The 16,098-nt window shown below is 41.9% G+C and overlaps 1 protein-coding gene across 4 annotated transcripts in view; it reads left to right on the top strand.

The window, feature by feature from the left end:
• MTHFD1L (methylenetetrahydrofolate dehydrogenase (NADP+ dependent) 1 like) overlaps nucleotides 1-16,098 on the top strand; it is a 199,051-nt gene that overhangs the window by 180,063 nt on the left and 2,890 nt on the right. For all 4 annotated transcript variants that reach the window (XM_042444996.1, XM_042444915.1, XM_042445168.1 and 1 more), the window contains one exon: nucleotides 11,049-11,163. In XM_042444996.1, the coding sequence (XP_042300930.1) occupies nucleotides 11,049-11,138 (90 nt within the window). In that variant the 3' untranslated portion in view covers nucleotides 11,139-11,163. The remainder of the gene's footprint in view (nucleotides 1-11,048; nucleotides 11,164-16,098) is intronic.

Here is a 16,098-nt window from a genome sequence, read left to right as displayed (position 1 = left end):
ATCATTTTTCAAAAGTCCAAGAGCATGATGCTTTGGAGCAAGAATCAGCTATGAAGAACTAATATAAAATTTGTTGGCTTTTAGTTAGTAACATAATCTGTAACTTAATTCTGGAGAAATATTAATCCAAAAATTATAATTTAAATCAATACCCTTCATTAAAAACAGAAATCGAATTAAGGTGCCACTTTCGTTTGCAAATTGCCACCTTAATTCATCACTTAAATTGATTTTTTGCTGTCCTATTACTGCTAAATTATCATCATCATCATCATCATCCTGTCTTCCTCCCAGTTCAGGGACTCAAGACGGCTAACAAATCTAAAACAGTCCAAGTTAAAACACTATAAAATATGCAAAAAAAGTTTTACAATCAATTAATCAGTTCAAACAATTTTTAAAAATACATTATTAAAATTTAAAGTTTAAAACTCTTTAAAATGAAAACAAAGCAGCATCCATGTCATGTGAAAGCCTGGTAGCATAAAAACGTCTTTACCTGCCACCGGAAGAACAGCAGGGATGGAGCCATCCTGGCCTTGAAAACAGCCACTGAAAAGGCCCTTTCTCTTGGTCCCACCAAACATGCCTGAGAGGGTAGTGGGACCAAGAGAAGGGCCTCTCCCAATGACCTCAATATTCTAAGGGGAATCATACAGGCAGATACGGTCCTTCAGATGGCCCAGACCCAAGCCATATGGGGCTTTATAGGTCAAAACGGCGGGGAGAGGGGCGTGTCAGGGCAGCGGCACGTACAAAGCCAGCCTGCCTGGTCTCCTCCTCCGACACGCCTCCCTTTGCCACCGGACCACGCCAGGAGCTGCGTTTGCTGCCGGGCGGCTCTCCTCGGGTTGTTAGAGGTGCGCAGCTGCGCACCGGCCCGGGGAGGCCGCCCACGGACTGCTACTTTGGGACTCCGCAGCTTCGCAACTGCGCTAGGGGCAGGAGGGGATTGTGTCCATGCCAGCATTAGAACAGAGGATGTCTGTTGTGTCACACCTCTGTTCTTTTAGTTGCTTGGGAAGGGGAGGGGGAGGATATGGATGTGGGGAATGCTTTGGCTGGGGAGGAAGAGGGTAATATCTGCATAAGCGGAGCTCCTATTGAGGTGGTGTGGGGCAAGGGGAGGTATGGCGGTAGGAGAGTGGACTTGCGTTACAGAGGAAGGCGAGATCGATGCGTCATATCTATCTCCCCTTCCTGTCCCCCTCCTAACCAAAGGGACCTGAGGGTCATTCCAACCGTGCCACAAACCCTGTCGCTGCTCCTGTGCAATGCCAGGTCGATTAACAATAAGACCCACATCATCCACGATTTGTTGGAAGATAGTAATTCCGACCTGGCTTGCATTACCGAGACCTGGCTTGGGCCTGAGGGAGATGCTGTGTGGGCACAGGCCCTCCCTGCCGGGTTTTCAGTGAAGGACCAGACCAGGTTAGGTGGGCGGGGGGGGGGTGTTGCCTTGGTACATAAGAACACCTTGTCTCTCACCAGGAACCACATCCATCAAACTTCCTCTATCGAGTGTATTTACTTGACCCTGAAGACCAGGGACAGTCTAGGGATTCTGTTGGTGTATCGGCCACCCCGTGCGCTAACGGACTCCCTTAACGAGCTGACACAGTTGGTTGCGGAGCTGATGCTGGAAACACCCAGGCTGCTTGTCCTGGGTGATTTCAGTATCCCCTTCGCAGCCAACTATGTTCCATCTGGTGCGGCTCGGGAATTCATGGATAACATGGCGTCCATGGGCCTGTCCCAGTTGATTTCGGGTCCAACGCATTTCGCGGGTAATACACTGGATTTGGTTTTTTTGTACGGATGCGGAAAATCCGTGGGCGGAAATAACTAATATTTCCCCCCTGTCATGGACGGATCACTTCCTCGTGGAGGCAAAAATCAAGGCCTCTACCCAGATCCCCTCCGGGGGTGGTGGACCTATTAGGATGGTCCACCCTCGAAGGCTGATGAAACCCAAAAGGTTCCAGGAAGCCTTAGAGGGGAACATGGTTGGAAATGACGGCGACTCTGTTGATGCCCTGACTGGTATTTGGAATACCAGTCTCTCCAGGGCTATACACAGTATCGCTCCCAAGCGCCCTCTCAGGCCTGCTTCCAAACGTAAGCCCTGGTACACGGAAGATCTCCGGGCAAGGAAGCGGGTTCTGCGACGGCTAGAGCATCGCTGGCGGAAACACCTACGCTTAGCTGACAAGGCTCTCCTGGACCACCTTTTGGAGGACTACGGAGAGGCGATACGAGCAGCTAAGAATTCGTTCTATGCTGCTCGTGTCGCGTCCGCGGAGTCGCGTCCAGCAGAGTTGTTCAGGGTGGTCAGGGAGCTAACTCAGCTCCCTCCCACCCTGAACCAGATCCTTGAACCTTCAAAGGCCTGCTGTGACCAATTTAACAACTTCTTCGCGGATAAAACCTCTCGGATAAGCAAAGGTCTTAACGCCAGCATTAGGGCAGAACCTAGGGTAGAGGTATCCAAAGCCTCCGTGGACTCCATTAAACTGGATCAGTTTGAGTCGGTTAGTACCGAGGATGTGGACAAGATCCTTGGAATCATTCGGAAGACAACCTGTTCCCTCGATCCCTGTCCCTCATGGCTAGCGGCTCAGGGGGGACTGGTGGTAACTTCGATGTTACACCGGATTATTAATACATCTCTGAGGGATGGGCAATTTCCATTCAGCTTGAAATTGGCCACTATAAAACCGCTGTTTAAAAAGCCCTCCCTCGACCCCCTGATGCATAGCAGTTATCGGCCAGTCTCGCTGCTGCCATTTTTGGGGAAGGTGATCAAGAAGGCGGTTGCAATCCAGCTTCAATCGATGTTGGACGAAACGGATTATCTGGACCCATTTCAAACTGGCTTTCGGGCGGGTTACGGGGTTGAGACAGCCATGGTCGCCTTGGTCGATGATCTCCGTCTGGGCATCGACAGGGGTAGCGTGTCCCTGTTGGTGCTCTTGGACATCTCAGCGGCTTTCGATACCATAGACCATGGTATCCTTCTGGAGTGCCTGGCAGAGGTGGGAATCGGGGGCACTGCGCTCCAGTGGTTCCGGTCCTACCTCTCCGGAAGGTTCCAGATGGTGCAGCTGGGAGACGTGTGCTCTGATAAGAGGGCCCTTACATCTGGGGTCCGTCAAGGAGCCATTCTGTCTCCCATGCTTTTCAACATTTACATGAAACCGCTGGGAGAGATCATCCGGAGACATGGGGTGCGGGGTTATCAGTACGCTGATGACACCCAAATAGTCTTCTCTATGTCTCCGACTGATGCAGTGACCGAGGATGGCATCTCTCCTCTCGTGGCCTGCCTTGAGTCAGTAATGGGCTGGATGAGGGAAAACCAACTCAGTCTGAATACAGAGAAAACAGAGGTACTTGTGATAGGTTCTCCTGGCCCGGGGATGGTGGTGGTTCCACCTGTCTTGAACGGGATCACGCTTCCCGTGAAGGACTCGGTACGCAGCCTGGGGTGCTCCTCGACTCGTCGCTCCACCTTACATCTCAGGTGGATGCGACGGTCAGGAGCACCTGTTATCAGCTTCGGCTTATCCGCCAGCTGCGCCCATACCTGGGCCAGAGGGACCTTGAAACGGTAGTACATGCTCTGGTAACCTCTCGATTGGATTTCTGCAATGCGCTCTACATGGGGCAACCCTTGTACCATACCCGGAAGCTACAGATAGTACAGAATATGGCAGCCAGACTGGTCACTGGTACATCCAGGGCCAGTCATATAACACCTGTACTCAAAGATCTGCACTGGCTGCCTATTCGCTTCCGGGCGCAATACAAGGTGTTGGTTATAACCTATAAAGCCCTACATGGCTTGGGCCCAGGATACCTAGAGGACCGCCTCTCCCCATACAATCCGCCCCGCACCCTCAGAACATCTGGGCAGCAGCTACTGAGGGTTCCAGGGGCAAGATTAGCCTCCACATCAAGGAGGACGTTTACCATCTCGGCCCCGACCCTCTGGAATACGCTGCCCATAGAGCTCCGCTCGGCCACCTCCTTGGCCCAGTTCAGGAAGGAATTAAAGACCTTCCTGTTCCAGTTAGCATTCCCAGACACAAGTTCCAGTTAGTCCCCCCCCCCCCCTGTCAGCACTGGCAAGCTGGCCAGAATGGGCTTTTAATGTGGGTTTTAACTGTTTTTTTATTGTATTTGTAATTGTATTTGTAATTGTTTGATTTGTTGTGCACCGCCCTGATTGCAAGAAGGGCGGTATAAAAATAAAACTTTTATTATTTATTATTTATTAAAACCAGCACTTTGAATTGTGCCCAGAAACGGATTGGCAGCCAATGGAGCAAGTTTCTGAGCACTTTGGAAAGGCAGCTCCACACTGAGTGCACTACAGTAATTCAAACAGGATATAACCAAGGGATGTACCACTGATCTGACCTCCAGGAATGGGCACAGTTGAGACACGAGTTTTAGTTGTGCATGACCCAAGCCTTAACTGTCTGAAAGTGAGACTCAGACACTTAATGGAGACATAGCTATACTGTAAATGTTCTAGAAATACAGGTTCCCCAAATATATGGAGCTGCTTTCTTCTTTGCCACAGCTATTTATGTACACAAATAGTTGGTAATACCCTGGTCAGTTGGGAGATTGCCAATTAGCACTAAGAAGGGTAATCTACTTTCTCCCCTTTTATTTCTAATCACAATTCTCCTTAACCCTGATCTCTTTCCTGTTGAGCATGGGAGCAGTCCACACTAGCTTATCTCCACTCTTATCTTCCAGACTGTCCATATTTATTTTCTCTGCCTTCTCCAAGCAAGACCTCCCTGTAAGCAAAGTTATGATCTCAATATTCAAGTTATGATGTTTAAACTTTTGTTTTGCTACTCTTCAGAAAAGTATATAAACATTCAAAATTAAATTGGATTGGGGAATAAAAGGGGGGACAGTCAATCTAGAGAATTAAACTATTACAAAAACCATGTTGCATTGTACTTTGTGCCCATGGAAACACTGAAAATGTTAGTTCTGTTGAATGCCAAGCATGTGTTCATGATCTCTCTCCCATTGATCTTTGTGTCTTTGTGAAGTCATCTGAAGTTAGGATACCAAAACAAAGAACTTGCCAATTTATCTATTGTCAGAGAAATCCACAGAAGTATACTACTGTTCCAAACACCTTTAGAATTGTGATTTATAGAAGAATTTCTAATAGTATCCATCATGGTTTTCAAGAATTTCTGCTTACTACTGCAGAATTTCCTTTGTGATGTCTTCCCTTATTCATCATCTAAAGATCTTTGTGATATGAACTAAATGTGTATCCAGCATATTGCCTAATACTATAGCTCAGGGGTGGACAGTCTCAATCACTAGGGCCACATGTATTCCTCAGGCTGATACCATGATCTCTAATTTCAAAGGCTCTCTGCAAATGATCAGTTCAAGCTTCTGCACATTCTGTCCTTTTTTCCCACAGCCCATCAAGTAGGGATGAAGAAGGTGCAAGGAGGGATGGCAGAGAGAGGGGGGGAAGGAGAAGGTAGTGGCTTACTTTACTTAACTTTTGGTTCTGGTCCCTTCAGCAAAACATCAGTGTTACCCACAGCTGCCCTATGCCTCCAGCCCTGCTTTAGTCCAAGATAAGAATACTGTCTTAGCGCATTCATTTGCTCTCTTTCTTAAACACTTACAGTATACAGTTATTTTTTTTTGAACAAATGGGAAGGCTGTATGTGTGGTTTTTTTCCCAATAAACCACTACTTTTCTATATATATGATTCATGGGCAATTTTATATATGACGGTGTCTGGCTAGATGCCTGTTATGTCACTACAAAATGAGATTGTTGTTCCAAAACACCACATCTGTGCTATGAATTCACATCCATTCCAAGTAGATATGCCTTGAAGGTTAATACTTTTTGGTTAAGTGAAGGCCAAATCTAACCACATGTTCAGCAAAATCTGTTTTTCTATTCAACCTTCAGTATCTCTCTTAAAAATATATAATAGAACTACAGGTTGACTCTCCTTTATCTAAAACGCATGGGACTAGGAAAGTTTTGGATTTTGGATATTTTTTGCATTTTGGAATATTTGCCAGACACTCACTTCTGCCTTGAAAGTGAATGACCAGGAGCACTGCCACCACCTTGAACACTGAAACAGAGGGCTCCCTGGAGATCTCCTGTACAGTAATCAAGAATGGTTTGGTACTTTTAAGCTGCAGAAAGAGGAGTAGGAGATTTCAAAAGCCTGCTGTTTTTAAAAAATGCATGAAAAAATAGAGTGAACTTTCTGATGACTCGGGCAGTGGTGGGAAGAGGCAGGTAGCACCAGAATACGGTAGGCAACAGGACTCTTGGCAGCGGTCACAAAAATCCAAGTTGCTGTCTCCTACCATTTCCCTCTGCAGCTCTCACATACTAAACCATTTTATTTTATATAGGGAAATTGATTACTATACATGAGATTTCCAGGGAGCCTTCCAGACACTCACTTTTGCCTCCTGCTCATTTGTTAGTAAGGCAGAAGTGGGAGGCTGGCAAATATTCCAGAATCAGGTCCTTTTTGTAGATTTATGTGGATTATTTAGATGTAGACTTTAAAGATGAAAAATAATGATTGACCATGTCTCTCCAAGAACAGAAAGATGTTTCTCACATAATCTGCAAGTGTTGCTTGCTACTTATTACATTTGGATAATAATGTAATCACATCCAAGTACAGTATATATTAGTAAAGTCATTTTAGCTGCCAAAATTTGTGATTGACCTCCTATCATAAACATTGTATTTGTTTTGAAGTATTGAATATACTGTATGTACCAAATTATGCCCTTTAAGAACTGTTTAAATATTTCTTTAAAAAAAAGCATGCTGCCTCAAAGTCTAAAATTATTAGTTTTTTTAAAAGAAAATGTTGATTCTTTTCCAGGCAATCCCATCTTGCCTGCTCAGGGCATCTGTTTTTTCATTCTGCAGTTTTGAGTTTGTTTGTTTTTACTTTAGTTTTGTAGCAGTGGGAGGGTTGTGAAGGTCACTTACCATAACCAGTTCCAACTTGAGAGTAATACTAAACTTTAAAAAAGAAAACAAATCTACAACATGTATTTCCTTACTTTGAGACAAACTATATTATTAAAACATAGTTCAATTATCCCATTATTTTTCTCTTAACTTCTGCACTAATAATTTTCTTTACATACTGAGTACATCAGTCCATGCTGAAATTTGTTAAGAAAGTGCCTCATTTCAATGTAAATGTGCCAGTTTATAGATCTGATAACAGAATCTTGAAACTATCCAGGTAGATAATATTCTATCAATGTTCATGAGCGGAACAGTATAGTATATAGCTCACAGCATGGAAACTTGTTGTGTATCTTGAGCAATTTTGTTTCCATTTCTTTTTAATGTAGAACAAAAATCTGATCCTCTTGCAAGTCCAGGTCCTGACTGACCATAAGCAAGTTATGTCTACCTGAAGCCTTAGAGCTTGCAATAGTTAGTGTTGAGAAGATGGATGTTTTTGATCAACAGAAAATCCTGCAAAAGATCATTTTCTCACCCTCTCTTCCTATGTAGCTTCTGTACTCCAAAAAGTCTCTAGCAAGGGATCCTGCTGAATAGATGGCTTGTGATACAAGACACTTAAGGAGAAAGGAGGGATTTCCAAATATTTAGGTTGGAGTATCTTCCATGAACAAGCAGTATCTGTGAAAACAAATGAGTTGAGTCTGGAAAAATTAGGTTTTGGATTAGAACTCCCCAGATCCCTCAGGCACTGTGATTGCAATGGCTAAGGGGTGTTGTAAAGTGCTTTACAACACCCCTTAGCTATTACACTATAAAAATAATACAGTTTGACATCACTTTAACGGCCATGGAGACATCCTACAGAATCCTGGGATTTGTAGTATTCTAGCAGAGGAGGTTAAAGATCATGTAAAACTACAAAGCCCAGGATTCTATAGGATGCTGCTGCAGCACTTAAAGTAGTGTCAAACTGCATTATTTCTACAGTGTAGATGCACCCATAGTCTAACAAAGTAACTTGCCAAAGCTCCAGTTGATTCAGCACACACTCAAAAGTCTTACAAGTTTTTTTTCTTTTCTTGTCATGTTTACTTTAAATCAGAAAGAAATATATTTAGCTTTCCAGCACACCACCTTCCAGATTGTCCAGTTATTTCTTACATGCAAGAAAATTTAGAAAACTCTGCCAGTTTGTACTTGCATGAGAGAGCATTTGGGTGTATGTCCCCACAGGTGTTAGGAGGGCACACTGGATGGCCAGGAACACTCAGTCTCCTCTACCTGCTGGATTAATTTTGTTAATTGTGGGAGATGAGTATTGCAGAAATACTATATTATACTATATGCATAGTTCCATGGGTATAACAATAAACTTAGAAATCTTCCATATTGCAGACCTCTCAGTGTACCAAAAATATTTCCCTGTATTGTAATGCCTAACAATAATACCTTGTGGCTGTATTTTCTTTCTGGAGTCTCAGACAAATTCTCCTTACCTCAGGATGGTTATTGTCAGAACCAGGGCTAAAGGTGTCTATGCTCTTCAGATATAATCCCATATTTTAGAGATTTCATTTCTACCTCCTCAAGAGACACTTCACCAACACTGCATGATTTCTGAAGCCCTTCCTTTGGGTGGAATTACACAAGCTGATTTATTTATATGCCCCCACCCCTCAAATCATGAAAGGAAGATTGAGGTGCGTAGCAGTATGGGGAAAGAGTGTTATAGTCCCTTTCTCTTAGCACTGCAATCTCCATCTGATTCAGAACCACTACAGTTGCATATATTATTTTTAATTTTTAATAACATCAGATCCGATTTTTGATTCCTTGCCATTTTGCCTGGTTATGCTGTAAGAAGAGCCTTTGTGCTGTACTTAGGATTTGGGGGTAGGGGGATATTTGTTGCTGGTACTTTTCTAAAAGTCCTATTTAGTGATTATCATATTTCCAGTTCTCTTGGCCTGTCCATCGTGTACACCATCTCTGTTGTTAGACTGGACCATCAGTTCGGTTTCTCCTTCTTTGCCAGGAGCATCTGCAACAAACCAATATATCACAAACTTTATTTTGGCACAAGATATAATGGCCTTAATTGCATTGGAGCTATAGGCAGTAGACTGTTTTGGAAGAGTTCCCTCTTTTTATTTGCTGCTATGATGTTTTCACTATTTTCTCTTGCCATGAGAAAGACAGATGTTGCCCACTTTCTATAATATTTAAAGCCTCCCCCCTTTAATTCTCTATATCTACCTTTAGGTATAGCAATGAATTCATGCCAGTCCCAGCTTGTGTGCTGAGAAAACACTGAATGGAGCTGGGCACACCTTGGAACACTGGAAAGGGGAAGGGACATAAGATGAGTGAAGTTTTTCCCTTCCATTTTTCCTCTCTAATTTTCCTCAGTTCCTGTCTCAGATCCCATTTGCAGAGAAAGTGAAATCAAGGAAGGACATTTCTAGGGGAAATTGATTACCCACTTCCCTTTCTTCAGTAGAAAGTTAAAATGAAAGGTCAATTAGAATTTGTTGGTGGTCTAGAAAAAAATTGGGGGACCTCTTTTGTAGCCGTTTTTTAGCTGGAAAAATGAAAAGGGATTAAGGAATATTGTATTTTTAAATGATGAGGGCTAGGTGTCTTTTACATATTTTTTGCTCCAAAATCATTTCTAAATACAATTTAAAGAAGACTATGGACTGGAACAGATGGGCAGGAAAAAATGGTTGGCTTTGTGAAAAGTTCTTTAGTCATCCTGGTTTCTTGAGACACCTCCCATTTTTCCTACTCATTGTAATTGTTTGAAGTTGTGCCTTCAATATCTCCCTCTTAAGAAATTCTCCTCCTTCCTGAGCTCCCTTCTTTTTTAGTGTTCCTGACCACAGGCTCACACCTAGTACTTCCCTAAATTTACTGAAATTGTCTCTCCTAAAGTCTAGAATGCATGTCTGACTATGCTTGGTTTCCCCTTTCCAATGTATAACAAACTCCAGGAGAACACGATCACTCCCTCCTAAGGATCCTGTTGTTTCCACACCTTTGACCAGGTCATCACTGTTGGTTAAAATCAGATCTAAAATAGCTTGTTGCCTCTTCCACCTTCTGGTCAATAAAGTTACCTTGAAGGCAAGTGAGGAATTTGTTGGACCTTAATTTTTTTAGCAGAATTTGACTTCCAGCAAGTATTAGGATATAATAATCTTGTTCCAAGCAAAGTTATATATAATGAATTTTATGTTCTCAAAGTAGCAAAATTACTTTCACTCTTTAAAAAGACAAGAGGATTAATATTACATTTTTTTTCCAGTTTTTTAAATAAAGTTTCATTTTTCTGAAAACCCAAGGGGAAAAGCAGCCCCCCACCCCACAGCTTCAGAATTTCCAGAAATTGATATATCTGAGATACAAATAAAATTACTTAGCACTTTCAGAATCCAAACTGGTTTCAGCTAATTATTAAGTATTTTATTATTGCAGTAGCAGCACAAGATGTACTCAAGGAAGTTAATCTTCCCATGCAGGTTTATGTCTGCTGAGAAGATATGTTATACTGAAATTGTATTTATGTAGTTATTACTATTCTATAGCATCATTGCACTGAGAACTCATCTCCAAAAAGGGGTCAGCTGAAAGAGTCTAATACTGAATGCAGGCCTGTACTAATGCAGCACTTATCTTGATGGCTTCGTGGTGGTTAACTATTTACTTTCCTGGTTTCTTTGTCATATTCTTCTCGAAGTGTGGATATTTTCCAATAATCCTGTGCCACATAATATTTTCTTTTCCAGAAGTTTTTCTTTGCAAGCAATTTGAGGCGCAAATGGATCTGTTTAACGTTTAGAGTTTAACAAAACAAATTGGAGTAGCAGATGGATTTATTATTTTCTCTTCAATGTATGTGAAGTTATGGGCCCATGAAGAACAATATAGTCTTTCACTTCATCATGGGTAAATATGCACTGTGTGGTTATCAGCTTACAATTGCAGAAGCATAACGTTTCGTTCATTCTTTTCTTAGATGAGCACTATGCCAGGATTGCCTACAAGGCCTTGCTTCTATGATATTGACCTCGACTCTGAAACAGAACAAGTTAAAGGATTGTTTTGAACAAAAGCACAAAGCATGGTATTAGGTAAGTTCATGTTGCTCTTGTTAAATAACCTCCAGTATTTGCTACTTGATCTTGATCAAACCCATTCTCAAACAGACTGTCTTTCCCTCCCTCATATCATTTGGCTATCTTTCATTATATGTAACATTGTAGCTGTGAAATATGGTGTCATGTGACTTTTTTGTTGTATCTTTTGTTGTATCATGCAGATGTCTTTCATTATATTTTTAAATTATCAGGAATTGGTATACCAAGCTAAATTTATTTGCTGATAACAAACTTAGGCTGCTGCCAGTTTGCAGAATTAATGCAGTTTGACACCACTTTAAATGTCATGGCTCAATGCTACGAAATCCTATGATTTGTAGTGGCATCATACTACAAATTCCAGAATTCTATAATATTGATACTTGGCAGTTAAAGTGGTATCAAACTGCATTCATTCTGCAGGGCAGATGTAGCCTTAGATTGCCTTCAAAAATACAAAAAGAATATTTATGCTTCCTTCTTAAACTGAGTTGGTTGTGTGTCTATTGATTTGGAAGTGAATTAGTGCCACCTGACCCAAAAGTAAAATAGTAGTGTCTGTATTCTTGGTAATGTTCCTAGATACACACACACACACACACACACACACACAAATGTGTGTGTGTGTATTTGTGTGCACGCACATGTATGTGTATGCACATAAAACGGAACAAAAGAAAATTAAAACAAAAATTGCCATGTGAGGATCTATGGGCTTCCAAGAAGCAGAGAATATTGATAGTAGTTGAGCCTGGGGGGGGGGGGAACTCTAGGGCTACATCTGCACTCCAGAAATAATCCAGTTTTACATCACTTTAATTGCCATGGCATACTGCTGTGGAATTCTGGGAACTGTAGTTTTGTGAGACATTGTCAGAGAGTCCTAGTGCCACAACAAATTACAGTTCCCAGAATTCCATAGATACTGAGCTATGGCCGTTAAGGTAGTGTGAGACTGGATTATTTCTGCAGTGCAGATGCAGCCTAGGTTAACTCACCTTATTACCCTGAGATGGATATTCCACATTGACATTAGACAAATACTTAACATCTGGTCTTTGCAGTTACATTTGGTTGGGAAAGGAAGGGGCCCACTACTATCCAAGATTTTATGGGCAGTTGTCACTTTCCAGTCTATTTCCTCTTTCTTCCAAAAAAAAACAAAATTAGACACTGGACAGACTGTGTTAGTTGATCAGTCAATTGCTGGGAGTCATTGAGATCTAAAATACTAATGGGAGCATGGGGGAAAAATGGAAGGACAGATGCAGGGGTGTAGCTACAGGAGAAGGGGCAAAATGAGGGCACTGCCCTCCCCAGTTAGAATTCTGCCTCGCCCGTGAAATTTTCCTTCAGTGCCCAATTTTGAGGATGCACTAACTTACAATTTTGGTTGAGCATTTGGAAAAAATGTTTAGACATCCTGATAAAAAGGATAGGCATTTACCAAGAGAATGAGAACACAGCAAATAGAAAATATCTAGGTGTGAATTATTTTCAATATTTCACTCTCTTTAATGCTAGAAAATTTCATGCGGGGGGGGGGAGATTCTTGGTGGGAATGCCTTTATTTTGCCCTATGCACCTACATCGCAGATGAGAGTAGGAACTAATGTGTCAAGCCCTCTCAACTTAATGTAAGTATTCTCAAGAGATGAACTAAGGCTGAGCAAATACATTTTGTTAATTATAAAAATAAGAAGGCTTCCCAGGAATGTATTTTCTTACCCACCCTCACATTTCTGCCATCTTTGAGGAAGCTCAGTGGTACAGCCTTCTGTTTGGTCTGAAAAGGGGGAAAACACCCTGGAGAGCCTCTGGCAGTTCAGACGCTTTTGAGAAAAATGAACCAAGCAAGCAGCTTCTTACATTTCAGGAAGAAAGAAAGGAGAAGGACCCTTTACCATTTCCCATGCTCCAGATCACCCTTGACTATCTGACAACAGAGGGCATAGTGAAAGGAAAAGGGGGGAAAGGTATCCTATATATCTTCCCCCATTGCTCCCTGCCCTAAGGATCCGAACACAATAACCATGTGAAGTGGGTTAGGTTGCAAGTTATGATCCATCCAGAGTCACTCAGTGAGTTTCACAGTTAAAAGAAGAATCTGAAACTGGGTGTCCTGAATTCAACACTGGGTCACACTGGTTCTCATTTTCATCAGTACCCTTGCTTCTGAATACTTGTTGTGTCCATGTTTGGCTTCTGCAACACTCTTGATAGATTCTTGATTGGCTTGCCTGGCAACAATATAAGGCCTTTCTCTTCAAAGAAGGCTAGATCCCTCTATTGACTCAGCTTCCCTCCACTTTACACTCTGTTTATCTGTGTAACAACAGCACACAATGCTCTTCCTGTTCCTCACACCTATACAAATGTGACAGCTCTTCCTGTCCCTCATGTTTACAGAAATATTTTCAAGTCAAACTGATATTGCACTTCCCCTCCTAAAGCTTACTGGCACCTTGTCTCTATTAGCAAGTAGAATATTTATGAACACTCCACAACATTACAATAACCTAGCTTTGAGACAGCTCCAAACACATCCAGGCATTTGTATTTATTTCTCAATAATGCTGTGTGTGTGTGTGTTTGTGTGTGTGTGTACGGAGAAAGAAAGATGGAAGAGGAAACAGAGGACTAAAAATGCACAAGGACTAGAGTGGATAAACACATCCATGCACACTCACCATAAAATTCTATAAATGAGACAGAAAGGACTAAACAATAAAACCTTCTTGTGGAAGCACTCATGGATAATGCTTGGGGGGTTGCAGGTGACCTGAACTTCTTAACCTATTGTATTATAATTATAATCAGTTTCTCATACAGAAATTTAAAAAATACTATGACCTCCTTTTGTGGGAATTTTTTGCATCCAGCCTTTTTCTAAAATCTGGCTAGAATCCTGCTGGGATCTTACATCTTCATAAGAGGACTTATGTATGCAAGAAATAGAATTACACAATTGCATAAAAGCTATATTCATTAAAGGGCAGTATGTAGCAGAGGCAGCAAGTTGTCTGATGCACATTGGTTCTTGTTGCACAATGGGACGGATGCACATCGGTCCCAATATGTGTTGGGCATGAGTATGCGTCAGGGTTTCTTGCTGGTGTTCCATTAAGTATCTTCACAATACAGTAAGGGGTTTCTTAGCGCCTCTGCTACATAGTTAGCTATACATAAAGTTCTGTAACATAACAAGTCATACAAGATACTAGTGCATATTTGCAAGTTATATTTTTTGTTCATGTGAGAGACAGTCAAAATATTGACTGCATTTTCCAAATAATTCAAGCGAGTAGTTAATAAGTTTATGTTTGTTTTGCAAAAGTCCTGCAGGTTATTTTTGAAAGACCCTAAGGATGCAGTCATATCCTATTATAATCAACTGCAAAACAGCCATGGATTTGAATGACTTTGAACCTTACACAAACTATGTAAATTGTCTGCAAAGCAGTTATTTAAAAGAGATCCCAACTAGCTGCATTTGGGCCGTCATGGTTATGAATTCAGTGTACAATTGGCAAGCTTCTGAGGATAATGATAATCAGTCTTAGAAGCAGTAATGGCATGTGAAAACAAAGGAGGTACCTCTGACAGGAAACAGGCCATTTGACTTAGGCCATAAACAGCACTCTGAATCTCAGCCAGATGGTAAGTGAGACAGTAGAAATGCTGGAGACCTGGTACCCCCAGCATTTGTTTGCCCTACCACCTGCCCCATACGTATCCCAAAAGAGGATACTACACTGTCATTAACTATCAATATGAAGCTGACAGACCACCATTCAGGGCAGCTCCTGCTTACTACCCTTGAGCTTACAAACCTACAGCCAAAATATTTACACCTGACAAAAAGGGACAGGAAATGTGCCAGACAACTACTAGGTAGCAACAGTAATGGGAAGGTGACAGATGTGGAGGATACCTTGGAGACAATGACAGTGACACCAGAGTTAACACTTGTTAGTACTCTGCAGAAGGAGGCACAGTAAACGCCTTTTGGAAGTCTTTTACAATGAAAACCATATGATGAGACAATCCTAAATGTAACAAGAGATAATTCCAGAAGATGAAACTTTCGGGTCAGATGGCACTCAGTGAGCTTTTGGGGTAGAGCAGAGTATAACTACAAGTAGCGCTGTGGCTAATGACACAATTGGACTCAAGCCAAAAAGATGTTCAGCTGTTGACATGTTCATCGGTGAAAGGAAAGTCCAAAGCTGCACAACACATATTATAGGAACATAGAATGTGAGAAGCATGAATCAGGGGACGTTAGACATAGAAAACAAGAACTGGAACACATAAATATTGCAATACCTGAAGTGAGTAAGCTAAAGTGGATAGGAATAGGATATTTTTAGTCACATAATTACACAGTGTTTTACTCAGGAATTGAAAATTGAAAAAGAAATAGGGTGGCATTCAAAGGCTCCATTCCCACTCACCTATTTGCGCTGGATGGAACTGGGCAGATTCGGACCCCCCCCCCAGAATTCGTCCGGAAGCAAGTGCCCACTAGAAATTTACCTTATTCAGAGTAAGGAGAGTTCACATTTGCGGAACCGGTTTAAAATGAAGGCGCCTTTGCTGTCAATCAAATTCAGTTCCACTTTCGTCAAGGTGACGTTTCCTACAGTAATTGGGCAACCGGATGGGTGCTTCCCCCCCTCCTTTTTAAAAAAAACAGGCGGGAGTGTGCACATATTTTGTCAAATTTAAAAACCTCCAGGTGTGTGTGTGTTGTGTGTATTTGGGTCACTACAGATTATGGATCTTCTCCTGCCTTCATTTGCAACCCCAAAATGCAATCTAATGCCATCTCTGCATCCTCCCTCCTTGCGACCCCAGAATGCCTCATTCACATACAATTATTATTATTATTATTATTATTATTATTATTATTATTATTATTATTAT

The sequence above is a fragment of the Sceloporus undulatus genome, chromosome 1 (assembly GCF_019175285.1).
Source record: "Sceloporus undulatus isolate JIND9_A2432 ecotype Alabama chromosome 1, SceUnd_v1.1, whole genome shotgun sequence".
Taxonomy (NCBI): domain Eukaryota; kingdom Metazoa; phylum Chordata; class Lepidosauria; order Squamata; family Phrynosomatidae; genus Sceloporus; species Sceloporus undulatus.
This window is presented reverse-complemented; position numbering and strand designations above follow the sequence as displayed.